Source organism: Rhinopithecus roxellana, chromosome 5, assembly GCF_007565055.1.
Source record: "Rhinopithecus roxellana isolate Shanxi Qingling chromosome 5, ASM756505v1, whole genome shotgun sequence".
NCBI lineage: Eukaryota > Metazoa > Chordata > Mammalia > Primates > Cercopithecidae > Rhinopithecus > Rhinopithecus roxellana.
This window is the reverse complement of record NC_044553.1, coordinates 120742754-120762339: the sequence shown is the minus strand read 5'-3', so window position 1 is coordinate 120762339 and position 19586 is coordinate 120742754. Positions and strand designations below refer to the sequence as shown.

The window sequence follows — 19586 nt, the reverse complement described above, 5'->3', positions numbered from 1 at the left end:
TTTACTTTTATATATGCTGAAAAACCTTTGACAAGATTCAACACCAATATATAGTAAAAACTCTTAAGAAATTATATTATAAGCAATACTTTTTTTTTTTGAGATGGAGTCTCCCCCTGTCCCCCAGGCTGAAGTGCAGTAGCATGACCTCAGCTCACTGCAACCTCCACCTCCCAGGTTCAAGCCATTCTCCTGCCTTAGCCTCCCAAGTAGCTGGGATTACAGGCGCCCATCACCACTCCTGGCTAATTTTTGTATTTTTAGTAGAAATGGGGTTTCACCATCTTGGCCAGGCTGGTCTCAAACTCCCAACCTCAGGTGATCTGCCCACCTTGGCCTCCCAAAGTGCTGGGATTACAGATGTGAGCCACCATACCCGGCCAATCAATACTTCTTAATGATGGTATTCTCTGTCTCTCTCTCTCTCTCTCTCTCTCACACACACACACACACACCACACGCAGAGACAGAAAGGGAGAGGGAGAGGGAGGGAGGGAGAGAGAGAGAGAGTGAAGAGAGAGAGACAGGCAGAGACACTTTATTCCTAAATCCTGTATTTTATCTAATAGGAAAATACTGGAGGCATTTTTACTAAGATTGAGAGAAAGGCAGAGATACTCACCAACTCCACTTGTATTTAACCTTGTACTGGGGGCTTAGGCAGTGCAGTTAGATAAATCAATTAGAGGCACAAGATTTGGAAAATAAAAAGTAATATTGTCCCTACTTGCAGGTGATATGGTAGTATATCTGGAATACTGCAGAAAATCAATAATGAAACTAAAACAAAAAAGGAATTTTATAAGAATATGCAAAAATCAGTGGTCTTCATATACACAGATAACAAGTTTGAATATATAATGGAGGGTAAAATCCCATTTACAGCAACAAGAAAAAGATAAAATATCTAGAAGATTAAAAACATGTAAAATCTAAGTGAAGAAGCCTTTAAAACGCCTCTGAATAACAAAAGTAGTCTTAAACAAATGAAAAGAATGATCTACTCTAGGATAGGACAACGACACCATACAAGTGCCGGTTGCGCCTGAGTTAACATGTAAATTTAATGCAATCTCAATATAAATATCAACAGGATTTTTTTCTGGCACTGGACAAGTTGATTCTAAAGTTCATATAGAAAAACAAACATACAAGAATAGCTAGGAAACCAGAAGAACTACAAAGAGAAAGGCTTCCAGATATTGTAACATATTGCAAAGCTTCTATCATGAAACGATTGTGGTAGAGACCAATGGTATAGAATAGAAAGTCAAGAAGTAGTCTCCTAAACACATAAATTTAGTGTATGATAAAGGTGGTACTGAAATTATTAGGGCAGAGATGGACTTTTTAATAAATAGTGCTGGGACAACTTGTCAGCCACTTGAAAAAACAAAATTATATCTATACTTTATATCAGCTACAGGAATAAACTTCAAATGAACCAGAAATCTAATTTTTTCAAAATTACCTACTAGAAGAATACATAGATGAGTTTTCTATAACCTGAATGTGGGGAAAGGCAATAAAAGAGGGAGGAAAAATTGGCTACATTGAAAAGCAAATTCTTGATTACAAAAATTAAAAACACCATAAGCAAAATTAAAAGATAGATGAGAAACCAGGAAAAAATATTTGCAAAATACATTTTAAAGACCTACTATCCCTAGTCTAAATTGAGAGAAAAAAATACCACAATTCGATTAAAAAGGCAGAATACATGAGCAGATACAATTTTTAAAAAATATTTAAAAACTGAATAAAGTGTCTCTGTCTGTTAAATATATGAAGAAAATATTCGATTTCACCTAAAATAGGTGGTATAAATTTAAAGCTGCACTGAAATACCACTTCTCACCTATCAGCTCTGCACTAATTAGAAAGCTTCACAAGAAGCCCCATTGGTGAGGCTGTGAGGAAGACAAACTTGTAAAACCCCCTTTGAGGGAGAATTTGGCAATCCAGCAGACTACACATGCATTAGCCCTTTGACCCAACCATTCCACTTGTAGGAATATTCCCTAAAGATACATTTTCTTTTCTTTCTTTCTTTCTTTCTTTCTTTTTTTTTTTTTTTTTTTTTTGAGACAGGGTCTTGCTCTGTTACCCAAACTGAAGTGCAGTAGTGTGATCTTGGCTCACTGCAGCCTCAGACTCCCAGGCTCAATTGATTCCACCTTGGCCTCTGGAGTAACTGGGACTACAAGTGCATGCCATCACGCCTTACTAATTTAAAAATTTTTTTTGTAGAGACAGAGTCTCACCATGTTGCCCAGGCTGGTCTTGAACTCCTGGACTCAAGCAATCCCATTGCTGCCTCCCAAATTGCTGGGATGACAGGTGTGAGCCACCATGCCCGGCCTTACATTTTCAACAGTAGGGAAATATGAATGCACAAAGTTATTTGTTACAGCATTATTTGTAATAGTAAAATATCAGAGAATACTTCAAATGTCCATACAGGAAATTTGTTGATAAATATCTACACAATGGAGTCCTGTACAGCTGTAAATAAGAATGAGGAAAATCTTTACAAACGGATATAGAGTGATTTCTAACATATGAATGGAAAGCGTACATACAGTGTGCTATTTTTTATGTAAGAAAGAAGGGAAAGAGACTAATGTCTGTTTATTTTGCAAAAAGAAAAACAGGAAAGATAAATCAGAAATTATTGAAATTAATAACCCACAGGAGGTAGATGGCAAAGGATGGAGTGGGAAGAACGCTTCTCTGTGGGGAAAAAGTCTTTTATGTAGTTTTAACTTTTAGAACTATGTAAATGTTTTATATATTCAAAAATCAAATCCACAAGAACAGTACAAACACAAACTAATCTATTTCAAATGATGAATGTAATCACCCTGAAGGTGAGGTGGGGATGACCAATCAAGTAACTTTTGAATATAGTACTTTAATTATATACCCTTAATCTAAAGAAAGAAATGCAACTGAATTTTGAACTCTTTTTAGTAGGTTTTTTTTTTTAGTGACAGGAGTGTAGCAATTTGAAATTACTTCCTGTAGTTTCAGATTAAATAAATGAATAAATATATGATCAGTTTTTTTCTATGAGTTTTAAGATAGATGGATACATCAATGGATGTATAGATGTAGATACAGAAATAGATAGAAGTGTTTATATTTCCTAGATCTGTCTACTAAAAGGGCCTAGGAGCAATGATATGCAAGTAGCAGATCATATCTAATGGCCAGGTCTTAGATTTTAAATATTTTTCCTCATTAAAATAAATGAAGGCTATTTGGGGAAATGGTGATTATGGCTGAAGCAGGGAAAGTACAGGAAGACCATGAATGTTGTGCCAGGTAGTAAGAAAGTGCCTGATGGGAAGGGCAGAGGAACCAATGGGTTAAAGAAGAAAACAAGAGACATTAGAGTATATCTTGAGACAAATGAAAACGAAAACACAACATGCCAAAACTCATGGAATACAGTGAAAGCAGTACTAGGAAGGAAATTTATAGCTACAAATGCTTACATTAAAAAAGAAAGATCCGAAATCAACAACTTTACACTTAAAGGAACTGTAAAAAGAACAAACCAAACCCAAACTAGCAGAAACAAGGAAATAATAAATATTAGGGCAGAGATAAACAAAACAGAGAATAGAAAAGCAGCAGAGAAACTGATAACACAGAACTGATTCTTTGAAGTGATAAAAAAATTGATAAAACTTTAGCCAGATGGACTAAGAAAAAATAAGAAAAGTTACTGAAATCAGAAGTGAACAAGTGGACATTATAACTGATTTACGGAAGTAAAAAAGATTTATTTAATTTATTTTATTTTATTTTTTTTTCTGAGACGGAGTCTCGCTCTGTCGCCCAGGCTGGAGTGCAGTGGCCGGATCTCAGCTCACTGCAAGCTCCGCCTCCCGGATTCACGCCATTCTCCTGCCTCAGCCTCCCGAGTAGCTGGGACTACAGACGCCCGCCACCATGCCCGGCTAGTTTTTTGTATTTTTTTTAGTAGAGACAGGGTTTCACGGTGTTAGCCAGGATGGTCTCGATCTCCTGACCTCGTGATCCGCCCGTCTCGGCCTCCCAAAGTGCTGGGATTACAGGCTTGAGCCACCGCGCCTGGCCAGTAAAAAGATTTATAAGAGAATACTGTGAGCAAATGTATGCCAACAAATTTGATAACATAAAAGAAATGGATAAATTCCTCAAAACACATAACCACCAAGACAAAATCATGAAGAAACAGAAAATCTGAACAGACCTATAACTAACTAGTAAGGAGATTCAGTTAGTAATCAGGAATCACCCAACAAAGAAAAGCTCAGGGCCAGATGTCCTCACTGGTCATTTCTAACCAATATTTAAAGAAGAATTAACCCCAATTTTCCTCAAACTCTTCCAATTAATGATATATTTGATAAAGGGTTAATACCCAGAATATATAAAGAATTCCTCCTCAGCACTTTGGGAGGCTGCCGAGACAGGAGAATTTCTTGAGCCTGGGAGTTGGAGACCAGCCTAAGCAACATGGTAAAACCCTGTCTGTACAAAAAATTTAAAAATTTGCCAGGTGTGGTGGTACACTGCTGTGGTCCCAGCTACTCAGGAGGCTGAGGTGGGAGGATCACTTGAGCCCGGGAGGTCGAGGCAGCTATGAGCTGGTGCACTCCAGCCTGGGTGACAGAGTGAGACCCTGTCTCCAAAAAAAAAGAAAAAAAAACTCATACAGCTTGACAAATAACCCATTTAGAAAATGGAGAAAGGATTTGAATAGACACTTCCCCAAAGAAGATATACAAATGACCAATAAGCAAATGAAAAGATGCCCATTATCACTAATCATTAGAGAAAGGCAAATCAAATCCAGGAGATAAGACCTCACACCTGTTAGAATGCCTGTTACAAAACAAAACAACAAAACAACCAGAAAATAACAAGTGTTGCTGAGGATGTGGAGAAATTAGGATGTGAAAAAATGGGAAGCCCTGTGCATTATTTATAGCAATGTGAAGTAGTGCAACCACTGTGGAAAACAGTATGGTGGTTCCTTAAAAATTAAAAATAAATTACCATATGATTCAGCAATTCTCAAAAATATATTTGTACACCCATGTTCATAACAGCATTATTCACAATAGCTAAAAGGTGGAAGCAACTCTAATGTCCTTGAATGGATAAGCAAATGTGGTATGTATCTACAGTTAGAGATTATTCAGCCTTAAAAAGGAAAGAGTGGCCAGGCACAGTGGCTCACACTTGTAATCCCAGCACTTTGGGAGGCCGAGACAGGCAGATCACAAGGTCACAAGTTCAAGACCAGCCTGGCCAACATGGTGAAACCTGGTCTCTACTAAAAATACAAAACAAAAATTATCTGGGCTTGATGGTGGGCACCTGTAATCCCAGCTATTCAGGAGGCTCAGGCAGGAGAATCACTGGGAGGAGGAGGTGGCAGTGAGCCGAGATTGTGCCACTGCACTCCAGCCTGGGCAATAGAGCAAGACTCCACCTCAAAAAATATTAGTAATAATAATAAAAAAGGAAGGAGCCTCTCATGGTGACTCACACCTGTAATCCCAGCTACTCTGGAGGCAGAGGTAGGAGGATCATTAGAGCTCAGGAGTTTGAGGCTGCAGCAAGCTCTGATCTTGCCACTGCACAAAAAAGGAAGGAAATTCTGGCACATGTCTCATAGCATAGAAGCTTGAGGACATTGTGCTGAGTGAAATAAGCCAGTCCCAAAAAGGCATATACTGTGTGATTCCACTTACAGTGTGAATATAGTATGATTCCCATACTGTATGAGTCAGCTGATGACAAACTTGTTTTTTTGATAATCTGGAAGTGTCTTTATTTCTTGTTGCTTTTTAAATAACAGCTGTATTGTTTTTAAATTAGCATTTGTGTTTTTTTTTGAGACAGGGTCTTGCTCTGTTGCCCAGGCTAGAGTGTGGTGGTGCAATCACAGCTCACTGCAGCCTCGACCTCCTGGTTGAGCTGTTCTCCTACCTCAGCTTCCTAAGTAGCTGGGACAATAGGCATGCACCATCATTCCTGGCTAATCTTTTGTATTTTGGGTAGATGAGGGGTTTCACCATGTTGCCCAGGCTGCTCTCCAACTCCTGGGCTCAAGTGATCCCCCCACCTCAGCCTCCCAAAGGGCTGAGATTACAGGCATGAGCTACTGTGGCCGGCCTGAATGACAGGTCTATTGAAATACATTACACATGTAAAATTCACCCATAAACTGTACAATCCAGTGGCTGTGAGTATATTCAGTTATGCAGCCATCACCACAATCAATATTAGAACATTTTCGTCAGCCCACAGAGAAACTTGCATACCCCTTGCCATCATCCCCAAATCCTCTCATCTTTCCCAACCTTAGGCAATCACTAATCTACACTGTATCCATGGATATGCCTATTCTTATACATTTCATATAAATGGAATCATACACTATTTCATCTTTTGTGACTGGATTCTTTCACTTAACATAATGGTTTCAAGGCTCATCATTATTGTAGCATTTATCAGTACTATATTTTTTATATGGCCAAATAATATTTTGTTGATATACACATTTTATTTATCCATTCATCACTTGATGGACATTTGAGTGGTTTCTGAATTTGGCTATTGTGAATAATAACTCCTGTGAACATTTGTGTACAAGTATTTATTTTGAATACCCATTTTTCACTCTTTCGCATATATAGCTAGGAGTGAAAGTGCTGGGTTACGTGGTGATATGGTTTGCCTGTGTCCCCACTCAAATCTCATCTTGAATTGTGACTCCCATAATCCCCATGTGTCATGGGAAGGACCTTGTGGGAGGTAATTGAACATGGGTTTTTCCCATGCTGTTCTTGTGAGAGTAAGTCTCACGACAGCTGATGGTTTTATAAAGGGCAGTTCCCCTGCACACACTTTCTTGCCTGCCACCATTTAAGATGTGCCTTTGCCCCTCCTTTACCTTCTGCCATGATTGTGAGGCCTCCCCCGCCATGTGGAACTGAGTCCATTAAACTTCTTTTTCTTTATAAATTACCCACTCTCAGTATTGCTTCATAGCAGTATGAAAATGGACTAGTACACATGGTGACTACGTTTTGCTTTTTGAGGTACTGCCTGACTGTTTTCCAAAGTGGCTGTGCCATTTTAGAATCCTACCAGCAGTATATGAGGGTTCTGATTTCCCCACATCGTTGCCAACGCTTACCTGTTGCTGTTATTATAGCTACTTTTAAAAAATAACAGCTTTATTGAGATATAATTCATATACCATGAAATTCACCTTTAAAAACCTAGTGTACAATTCATTGCCCTTGATTTGTGAAGGATATTTTTTCTGGGAAAATAATTCTGGGTTATTTTCTATCAGCACATTGAAGTTATCATTCCACTGTCTTTAGATTTTCATTTTTGCTAAAGAGAAATCAATTTTTTGTCCATATGGTACACAGTGATATATTTTGATGTGGATTTCTTTTTATCTCTGCTTGGAATTTTTTGACTTTCTCAAATCTGAAGGTTAGTGTCTTTAATTAGTCCTGGAAAAGTTCCAGCTGTTATCTTTTCAAATATTAATTCTTACCAATTTTCTCTTCTTTCTGGAACCCTGGCTAGATTTATGTTAGACTTTCTTACTCTGTCTTCTATATCTGTTAACTTCTCATATTTTCCATCTGTTTTCTCTCTCTCTCTCTGTGTGCATCTATTAAGTCAAAAACTATGAAGGGTCTGAAATTTTACCCTACATTTATCCTACATTTATAGCTATATTTATCTTTAACCACTTTTCTGAAGTTCTAATTATCTATTGTTATGACTGATTTTCTTTGGATTGTGTTGGTATATAATCAGGTTGTCTACATGTAATGATAATCTCATCTCTTCTAGTATTTTGTTTTTCGAATATTTTTGCATTGGCAAGAGCATCCGATATAGGAGTGAAAATGAGAGAACAATATTGTTTTTGCTGTTGTTTTTAATGGATTCACCCCTAGTGTAAAATATGTGGTATTTGTTGGTTCCAGATTTTAAATACTTGTAATTTTGTGTTTTAATGTGTTTGTTAGACATGGTTTGAGTTTTATTAGATGCCTTTTCAAAAATGCATTGATAATACATACTGTATGATTCTATATATATGAATCAAGAAGTTTGAGAAACAATGAACGAAGAGAACATATGACATAAAATTCTGTCAAAAATCTTTGTTTAGAAATTATGTTTGATGTTTAATTTTATCAGAGAACAGAAAGTTGCTTGTCCTAGTTCCCCAGTTAAGATTAAGTTGAGGTTCATAAATACCTCAACTTAAAAAAATACAAAAATTAGATTTTTTGATTGTTCTTAGTTAGGCTCACCACCTTTGCCCCAGGGAAAGTAACTCCTCCCCTTTGAACAGTCACTGAGTGAGGCTTACAGAGCCGAGGCTCTGTTTTTCAGGAACCACCTCCTAAAATCTCCACTTTTAGCAGAAGACTGGAAACAGAAACATCTAAATGTTACTTGGCACTGAATGTCTTAGAGTAGTCTTTTTGGCAGTCTGTCCCTTGATAGACTGAAATAGCCATCTTTGACAACAAAATGAATAAAAAGTCAGGTTTGACCTAGTCTTAATTTTGATAGATCCCCAACCAGTAACTATAGTGTCACTTATTTCAAAGAAAAGGCACTTTTTTTCACTATGTTTTTCTCCATCCCATGTCTCTCTCTCTCTCTCTCTTTAAAGGGTTATTGTGTTTACTTTTATTCTTTTTTTATTTTTGAGACAGGGTCTCTGTTGCCCAGGCTGGAGTGCAGTGGGGTGATCATGGGTCACTGAAACCTCTACCTGCCAGGCTCAAATGATCCTTCCCACCTCAGCCTCCTGAGTAACTGGGACTACAGACACGTGCCACCTCACCCAGCTAATTTTTGTAGTTTTTGTAGAGACAGGTCTTACTTTGTTGCCCAGGCTGCTCCTCCAACTCCTGGGCTCAAGTGATCCTCCTGCTTTGGCTTCCCGAAGTGCTAGTATTCCAAGTGTGATCCACTGTGCCCAGCCTACTTGAAAAATTCTTTTTTTTTTTTTTTTTTTTTTTTTTTTTTTTTGAGACGGAGTCTCGCTCTGTCGCCCAGGCTGGAGTACAGTGGCTGGATCTCAGCTCACTGCAAGCTCCGCCTCCCGGGTTTACACCATTCTCCTGCCTCAGCCTCCCGAGTAGCTGGGACTACAGGCGCCCGCCACCTCGCCCGGCTAGTTTTTTTTTTTTTTTTTTGCATTTTTTAGTAGAGACGGGGTTTCACCGTGTTTGCCACAATGGTCTCGATCTCCTGAACTCGTGATCCGCCTGTCTCGGCGAGGGATTACAGGCTTGAGCCACCGTGCCTGGCCGAAAAATTCTTAATAGCCAGTTTTGAAGGTAATGCTTGAAGCTTACATCTCCTGTGACTTTTTTTAAACACAGGGTCTCACTGTCACCCAGGCTGGAGCAGCGGCACAGAATTACTCACTGCAGCCTTAAACTCCTGGGCTCAAGGGATCCTCCCGCCTCAGCCTCCCTGAGTAGCTGGGACTGTAGGTGTGTGCCACCGTGCCTGGCTAAAGACAGGATCTCCCTATGTTGCCCAGGCTAGTCTCAAACTCCTGGGCTCAAGCCATTCTCCCGCCTTAGCCTCCCAAAGTGCTGGGATTATGGGCGTGAGCCACCGCTCCTGGCCTGCTTATTTATATGCTTTTGTAATGGCATGATAGCTTCTTTCATATATGTAGGAGAAAATTTTAATCGTTTTCCAGATTGAATTTGTGATTCTTGTGGTCACTCTAATTCATAGGTTTATTTTTTTTGGTTTCTGAGTGCTCATTGTACCCAGAAATTGTTCCTTTTTTTAATATTGTGAAACTTCACTAGACTCAATTTATTTGTTTTCAGTTATTTTTTCTCCTTTATCACTGATCTTTGTTATTGTGGATGAACACTTTTTTTTAAGAGATGGGGTCTCACAGTGTCACCCAGGCTATAGTGCAGTGGCTGTTTACAGGTGCGATCATAGTGCACTATAGCCCTGAACTCCTGGGCTCATACAGTCCTCCTGCCTCAGTCTCCTGAGTAGCGGAGACTACAGGCATGTTGGTGAACAATTTTCTTTTTGTGTCAAACAATTGTATTGATAGCTTAATGGAATATGTACAGAAGAGACACCCTTATAGTTCTTAGTACTCACCAACTTCTTAAAAGCATTCCCACTGAGGATTTTGAGTAAGAAAATTATGTACTCATTACCATACTTCAGAATGTGATTCTGGCTGGAGGGTGCTACCTCTTGAGGAATAACCAAAGAGCAGTGCATATCAAAAGCAGGAGGAGGTCCACTCAGAGTTAAGGTTGACTGCATGCTAGCTGTGAATCCATAGTGTAATCACTACAGTTGTAAAATAGTTAATCAAACAATTGTTCTCCTGGGATGGCTAAATAAACATAAAACCATGCTGTGCAGTAATGTAGGAAATCTCTGTTATTAGAATACCATGACTAGTTTTGATCCAAAAATAAATAAGTTATGGAAGGAATGTGAGAAAAGGGTAAGTGATGATGCCATGGACCACTTTGTTCTGCTTAGTGTCATAAGACTGAAGATCTGTGTACCTCTGCCTCCTTGTCAGTAGTCTACTTTGTTGATGTTGAAATTCTGAGAGGGCAGTAGTCTGACTTCACTCTTTATCACTTCACATCATTTATTAATGTGGGAAAGACCTCCACATTGTACGGCACCTTGGAGAGAGGACACCTTAACAAAAGATCAATAATTTTATTATTTATTTATTTATTTATTTATTTATTTATTTATTTATTGAGATGGAGTCTAGCTCTGTTGCCAGGCTGGATTGCAGTGGCGCAATCTTGGTTCACTGCATCCTCTGCCTCTGGTTCAAGCAGTTCTCCTGCCTCAGCTTCCCAAGTAACTGGGATTACAGGCACATGCCGCCATGCCCAGCTAATTTTGGTATTTTTAGTAGAGATGGAGTTTCACCATATTGGCCAGGATGGTCTCAATCTCCTGACCTTGTGATCCGCCCACCTCGTCCTCCCGAAGTGCTGGGATTACAGGAGTAAGCCACTTTGCCCAGCCAATGATCAGTACTTTTAAACTGGATTCCAAATGGTGAGGTGCCCTAGGAACTGCAGAGATCAAGGTCTTAAAATATTCTCCATTAAAAAGAATCAGGGAAGCCAGGTGCGGTGGCTCACACCTGCAATCCCAGCACTGTGGGAGGTCAAGGCAGGAGGATCCCTTGAGCACAGGAGTTCGAGGCTAGCCTGGGCAACATGGTGAAACCCCATCTCTACCAAAAATACAGAAAAATTAGCAGGGCATAGTGGTGTGCACCTGTGGTTCAGCTGTGTGAGAGAAACACTTGAGCTGGGGAGGCAGAGGCTGCAGTGAGCCACCACTACACTCCAGCCTGGGCAACAAAGTGAGACCCTGTCTCAAAAAAAGAAAAAGAAAACAAGAATTAGGGATGCTTGAAGAAATGGCCGATTCCAAATCGTGCAAAAAAAATGCACAAGGTAAGCCTGGAACATCTTTTCATGCCATATAGGAAGGAAGCTCTCAATGACTCATAAGGTTAAGTCATAAGGACTGAAGAGCCCACCTGAAAACTCCCACTGGCAAAACATGAGTCAATTTGAGAATCAATAAGGATGATCACTGTATTGGATTGAAACACACCTAATATGTTTAATCCATGAGTTCATAATGATACTGAAAAAAATTTCACTGTTTGAAGGTGGTGAAAGAATGAATATCATTTTTTATTTATCATTAATAATATATTTAAGGGATACAAGTGTAGACTTCTTTTTTGTTTTTGTTTTTGTTTTTTTTTTGACACAGAGTCTTGCTCTGTTGCACAGGCTGGAGTGCGGTGGCACAATCTTGGCTCACTGCAACCTCTGCCTCCCAGGCTCAAGCAATCCTCCCACCTCAACCTGCTGAGTATTAGGGACCACAGGCCTGCACCATTATGCCAGGCTAATTTTTTTGTAGTTTTTGTAGAGACAGGGTTTTGCCATGTTGCCCAGCCTGGTCTTAAACTCCTGGGCTCAAGCAATCCATCCACCTCAGCCTCCCAAAGTGCTGGGACTACAGGCATGAGCCGCTGCTGCCAGCCACGTGCATATACTATATAGTAGTGAGGTATGGGCTTTTAGTGTACTGCATCATTATTTTGAAACTTATGATAAAAGTCTTACAGCTGGCTAGGCATGGCTCACACCTGTAATCCCAGCACTTTGGCAGGCTGAGGTGGGATAATGACTTGAGCGCAGGAGTTCAAGACCGGCCTGGGCGACATGGTGAGACCCTGTCTTTACTAAAAATTTAAAAATTAGCTGGGTTGTGGTAGTGTACACCTGTAGTCCCAGATACTCAGGAAGCTGAGGTGGGAGGATCACTTGAGCCCAAGAGGTCGAGGCTGCGGTGAGCTGCGATTGAGCCAGTGTGCTCTATCCTGGGCAACAGATCAATACCCTGTCTCAGAAAGAAAACAAACAAACAAAAAGTATTCCTGCTAATGAATGAAAGAAGTAATAACAGAATCTAAATGTCACTATTTTGGGAGGTGGCCTTCCAAAATTGTGGAGTAAGGAACTCAGGGTGTATGTATAGCTGAAACAATATTGGATGAGTTGATAATTGTTGAATCTGGGTGATAGATATGTAGGGATTTATTCCTTCCATCTACTTTTTTTGGGGTAACAATTAAGATATAATTCACATGCCAATGTGAGTTATTCAATGTTTATTAAATAACTAGCTATATTACCTAAAGCAGGTTAAAGAGGAAAAAGCAGCAGAAATAATTCCTTCTGGATAAGGTGGGACAAAAGTTGTATTATGATCATGCTTATAAACATGAAGATTTCTCAATTGAGTGTAACTTAGTTTCTTCTAAATTCTGCTTTTCACTGTTATCTAAAGTCAAGATGGTTGATAGACATAGGTTAATGAGTGGAACATGGCTTATGTGAAACTTCATATTTCTAGAAATATCATCTAGCGTTAACCCTGCCTCCTAAGATATATGCTATAAAATAATAAAAGTAGATGTCTGGTAAAGGTAGGGAAAAGGGTTTATGGGGTTACAGTTATCAGCTAAAGTGAGGATTTTTTAATGCATGGATTACAGTTAGGATCTTCCTTTAGCCCCAGTAATTTTAAGGTGGTTAAGCCCAGGAGGGCTATAGCTCAGCATTACCACAGCTTGTTACACAGAGATATAAATGTGCTTGGTAAACGTATTCTTTCAGGTTGAAACTAGATGATTATGAAGCATAGTATCTTGCTGGTAAACCTTTGCTCTCATTGGTGGTGGCGTTCCTCCTTTCCCCAATTTTGCCCTTGCACAGAATTCAGTTATTCATTTGTTCTTTGGGCTTTCCGTGTACTTTGATTATTTCCTCCCATCTCGCTCCCTTCCAGCTTCCATTTATCCTTCTAGGCCAGGTCCCATTTTTCTAAAAGCCCTTTCCTAATAATCTTCTCCCTAATGTCCTTTGTACTTATTTTAGTATTGTGGAGGAAGAGAGGGGGAACCTGGTTATTGCGTTATTCAAGTGAGCCTTCAGTTAGTTGAAGATTATATATTTCAAGTGTCACTAGTTGTAAGTGTCAAAACAGTCTATTGACCTCCCCGCCCCCCCCAAAAAAAAGTCCTATTGCTCTGGGCACACTTGGAACAATGCCTGTTTGAATCAAGTCCTTCCTCCCCTTAATAAACATTGTGATTAATGCAAAATACCTAACTCCACTGAATTTTTTTTCCCCTCACTTTTTAGGATTATGGCTGCTGTTCCTCAGAATAATCTACAGGAGCAACTAGAACGTCATTCAGCCAGAACACTTGATAATAAATTAAGTCTTTCAAAACCAAAATTTTCGTAAGTGTTTTGATTGGTTTTCTGTCACATAGGCACTAACTTACCACATTGTACACATGAGGTATCTTCTCTTTAAACTCTGTCATTGTACAGATGAGGAAATGAAGCTGAGAGATTCATTGATTTTCCCACTTTGTCAATTAATGGTAGAGTATGTTTTAGCAGCACCAGGTGAGATTGTGTCTCACCTTTGCATGGTTCCTGGCACATAATGTTTGCTCGATAAAGATTTGTTGAGTAAATGAATAATCTAGTAAATTTGGGCAGACAAGTATTTTTTAAGTTTTGTAGGTGTTTTTGTTTTGCTTTTGTTTTTGTTTTTGTTTTTTGAGACAGAGTCTTGCTCTGCGCCCAGGCTGGAGTGCAGTGGCGCTATCTCAACTCACTGCAAGCTCCGCCTCCCGGGTGCATGCCATTCTCCTGCCTCAGCCTCCCAAGTAGCTGGGACTACAGGTGCCCGCCACCACACCCAGCTAATTTTTTTTGTACTTTTTAGTAGAGATGGTTTCACCGTGTTAGCCAGGATGATCTCAATCTGACCTCGTGATCCGCCCGCCTCGGCCTCCCAAAGTGCTGGGATTACATGCATGAGCCACCATGCCCAGCCTTTTTTTTTCTTTTTTGAGACAGAGTTTCACTCTTGTTGCCCAGGCTGGAGTGCAATGGCGCAATCTTGGCTCACCACGACCTCTGCCTTCCAGGTTCAAGTGATTCTTCTGCCTCAGCCTCCCCAGTAACTGGGATTACAGGCGTGCACCACCACACCCGGCTAATTTCGTATTTTTAGTAAAGATGGGGTTTCTCCATGTTGGGCAGGCTGGTCTCGCACTCCTAACCTCAAGTGATCCGCCCTCCTTGGCCTCCTAAAGTGCTGGGATTACAGACATGAGCCACCACGCCCGGCCAAGTATTTTAATATAATTTTACATCCTTTCAAACAACAGCTTACAAGGAAACTACAGCTCTCCAGTTCTGCCTTTCCTCTAAGCTATCCTCCAGACTCCTAATGATGTCTGATAATAATTTATAAGTGATGCTTTTACCAGGTTGTAGACTCTGGGGTGCTTGGCTTTGAAGTCACCACTGATTTTCAGATCATTAAATCCAGCAGACAGCCACGATTCCCGCCTCTTTTACTTATCCTGCAGATTTTAACAGAGTTAGCAGTTTTTAACTCTTTTTCCCCTTAAAATTCTTATCAGAGTAGCAAAAAGTAGCCACATTTGACTCTCTTCCCGTTTTCTTTCTCTCTCTCTCTCTTTTTTTTTGAGACAGTCTTGCTCTGTCACCCAGGCTGGAGTGCAGTGGCACAGTCTTGACTCACTGCAACTTCCACCTCCTGGGTTCAAGCGATTCTCCTGCCTCAGCCTCCTGAGTAGCTAGGGCTTCAGGCATACACCACTATGCCTGGCTAATTTTTTGTATTTTTATTAGAGATGGGGTTTCACCATGTTGGCCAGGCTGGTCTCGAACTCCTGACCTCAAGCAATCCACCTGCCTTGGCCTCCCAAAGTGCTGGGATTTCAGGCATGAGCCACTGCGCCCGACCTCTTCCCTTTTTCATTTATGCTGTCACCCCGCTCTGGAGATGCTATTGACTAAGGACTACTAGCCTGAGAAATAAAGTAGTGGGAATGGACTCTCAAAGCCAAATAATTAGCCTCTGAATGGGAAGGACCAGAGAACAAATAGAATTTAAGTTACTTGATAAATTTAAAATCAAGAGAGAGATAGATTCTTTGCTCAGTTGGAGTTGGGATACAATTAATGTAACCTGTGTGAATTAGTTTAAAAAATTACAGTTTTGTTTTGTAGAGTTGAGGGGTTTGTTAATATGGATCTATCTAATCCAGTTTTTCCATTATTTTTCAGAGGTTTCACTTTTAAAAAGAAAACATCTTCAGATAACAATGTGTCTGTAACTAATGTGTCAGTAGCAAAAACACCTGCATTAAGAAATAAAGATGTTAATGTTACCGAAGACTTTTCCTTCAGTGAACCTCCACCGTGACACCACAAATCAGCAAAGGGTCAAGGACTTCTTTAAAAATGCTTCAGCAGGAAAGCAAACACAGAGAGTTGCCTCAAAACCATTATTGCCAGATTTCTTGCAGACTCCGAAGGAAGTTTTATGCGCTACCCAAAACACACTAGCTGTAAAGAAATCCCGGGATACTGCTCTCAAGAAATTAGAATTTAGTTCTTCACCAGATTCTTTCAGTACCATCAATGATTGGGATGATATGGATGACTTTGATACTTCTGGGACTTCAAAAGCATTTGTGACACCACCCCAAAGTCACTTTGTAAGGGTAAGCACTGCTCAGAAATCAAAAAAGGCTAAGAGAAACTTTTTTAAAGCACAGCTTTATACAACAAACACAGTAAAGGCTTATTTGCCTCCATCCTTCTCTGAAAGCGAGCAAATAGATTTGACTAAGGAACAGAAGGATGACTCAGAATGGTTAAGCAGCAATGTGATTTGCATCGATGATGACCCCATTGGTGAAGCGCATATAAATGAAGATGCTCAGGAAAGTGATTCTTTGAAAACTCATTTGGAAGATGAAAGAGGTAACAATTATTTTATCTTCATTTTAGTATGTTCATTGTACTTTTTTATTCAAAGCTAGCCATTAGGAATAGTCATGAATATACAGAGTTTTTGCCTTAAGGTTGTTAGGGTCTTCAGTGGTGCTTTTTGAATAATCTGTTGGCCACATATCTAAGGCAGGACATACTGATGAAATGGAAGGTTTTAGTCTGCTAATATAATTTCCAGGATAGCTCTGTGATTTTATACATGAAGAAAATACAGTAGTTTCCCCTTGTCCACAGCTTTGCATTCTGAGGTTTCAGTTACCCGCAGCCAGCCGAGGTCTGAAAATACTGCGTATCTTCTCTTGCGCTTTGGAACCATTATTAAGAAAACACAAGCCTGCAATACCACGACAGTCAGTCTGATAACTGAGACCACTACTAAGTGATTAACAGCAACTCAGGTGGACAGATCAGGTCGGGGCAAGATTTTATCACACTACTCAAAACAACTTGAAACTGAAACTTTATGAATTAATTTATTTCTGGGATTTTCCATTTACATCACAATGCCTACATTATTCACCTCTCTTCATCTCATCATGTAGGCATTTTTTTATCATCTTATATCTTTACAAGAGGAAGGGTGAGTACAGTACAGTAAGATATTTTGAGCGAGAGACCATAGTCACTGTAATTTTTATTGCAGAATATTGTTATAAGTGTGCTATTTCATTGTTCATCTTTTTGCTGTGCTTAATTCATAAATTAAACTCTATCATAGGTATGTATGTATAGGAAAACACACAATACTTACAGGGTTTGATACTGTCCGAGATTTCAGGCATCCATCAGGGGTCTTGTCACATATTTCCTGAGGAAAAGGGGGGTGCTGTTGTAAGACCCATAGAGGTTAAATGGTGGTCAGTGGTAAATTGGAAAATGAAACTAAGCCTTTCTACTGTAATTCCTTTATGGCTTGTTGCCACCTAATATTGATGAATAATGTATACTAATTGCACTATTAAAGTGTTATAAATTACATTCAAAGTTTTTCCTGGCTAGATCTTGTAATTATTAAGTGTCCAAAATTGAGTGACTGAGATTACCCACATGTGGAAGTAACCACCTTTTGAAGCAGTTGCAAATATGAGAGTAAAATTTTTAAACACCTGAATCCCGTTAAGGTTACTCTAGGGTGAGAGAGCACTGAAAAGTGATTGATGATAAGCAAAACTATAGTCTCATCAATGATGCTTCTGTTTCTGAAGGGAAAATTTGTTAAAAGATAGAGAGCAACGATTTGGGTTGTGTTTTCCCCCATAGTCCAAAAGAGAGACTTAAATAACTAGGAAACTTTGTGGTAAAGGTGGTTTGTACAAGCAGTCATGTTTATGTTATTATCAGACTTATCTGTTACGCTTTACCCTTATTTAAATATGAGTGAAAAGCTGAAAACTAGAAACGTTGATACCAAATATGTGTCTCGTAATTAACCAGAGACAGACATGAAAATCCCTAAGCAAGTCTTTGGCCTCAGTTGAGCATTCACTAGACTTAATCCAGTTGACTCAATAATAATCATTTATGAATAAATAAGCCAGCATTAGCGTGTGAAGGGAGAGGATCCATACAAAGTGGTATGATTGTTTGTGACTTGCCAGAAGCACTCATTCTTTTTTCTTTTTTTTAATTATACTTTAAGTTCTAGGGTACATGTGCACAACGTGCAGGTTTGTTACATATGTATACATGTGTCGTGTTGATGTGCTGCACCCCTTAACTCATCATTTACATTAGGTATATCTCCTAGTGCTATCCCTCCCTCCTACCCCCTCCCTACAATAGGACCTGGTGTGTGATGCTCCCCTTTCTGTGTCCAAGTGATCTCATTGTTCAGTTCCCACCTATGAGTGAGAACATGCGGTGTTTGGTTTTCTGTTCTTGCAATAGTTTGCTGAGAATGATGGTTTCCAGCTGCATCCATGTCCCTACAAAGGACACGAACTCATCCTTTTTTATGGCTGCATAGTATTCCATGGTGTGTATGTGCCACATTTTCTTAATCCAGTCTGTCACTGATGGACATTTGGGTTGATTCCAAGTCTTTGCTATTGTGAATAGTGCCGCAATAAACATACGTGTGCATGTGTCTTTATAGCAGCATGACTTATAATCCTTTGGGTATATCCCCAGTAATGGGATGGTTGGGTCAAATGATATTTCTAGTTCTAGATCCTTGAGGAATCACCACACTGTTTTCCACAATGGTTGAACTAGTTTACAGTCCCACCAACAGTGTAAAAGTGTTCCTATTTCTCCACATCCTCTCCAGCACCTGTTGTTTCCTGATTTTTTAATGATTGCCATTCTAACTGGGTGTGAGATGGTACCTCATTGTGGTTTTGATTTGCATTTCTCTGATGGCGAGTGATGATGAGCATTTTTTCATGTGTCTGTTGGCTGTATGAATGTCTTCTTTTGAGAAGTGTCTGTTCATATCCTTTGCCCACTTTTTGATGGGGTTGTTTTTTTCTTGTAAATTTGGTTGAGTTCTTTGTAGGTTCTGGATATTAGCCCTTTGTCAGATGAGTAGATTGCCAAAATTTTCTCCCATTCTGTAGGTTGCCTGTTCACTTTTGCTGGAAGCACACATTCTTACGTGCTCATGCCCTGTTCTTTCTGTCTCATTAGTGGTTAACAAATCTACATTTATCAACTGTTTTACTGTAGATAATAGCGAAAAGAAGAAGAATTTGGAAGAAGCTGAATTACATTCAACTGAGAAAGTTCCATGTATTGAATTTGATGATGATGATTATGATATAGATTTTGTTCCACCTTCTCCAGAAGAAATTTCTGCTTCTTATTCCTCTTCAAAATGCCTTAGGTAAACTAGCTAAATAATTAGCATTATTATTTGTTTCTGAGATACTTTAAATAGTTTAATTTAGTTATATAATATCATTTCTATATAAAAGTATTTTATGCTTTGTATAATTATTTTACATTCAAGTGAAAGTCTCAAAAAAATAAAACCCTATTTATACATTTAATTGGTTGCATTCTAAAGATGAAGTCCCATTATGATTAATTACATGAACCTTCCAAACAATTTTATGTAGTTGATTT

General features: G+C 39.3%; 1 protein-coding gene across 1 annotated transcript in view; it reads left to right on the top strand.

Moving 5' to 3' along the window:
* The window catches only part of BLM (BLM RecQ like helicase), a 105899-nt gene that overhangs the window by 18392 nt on the left and 67921 nt on the right, over positions 1-19586 (top strand). The window contains 4 exon segments of the mRNA XM_010384791.2: positions 13815-13916; positions 15789-15924; positions 15926-16490; positions 19188-19344. Coding sequence (XP_010383093.2) covers positions 13819-13916; positions 15789-15924; positions 15926-16490; positions 19188-19344 — 956 coding nt within the window. The 5' untranslated portion in view covers positions 13815-13818.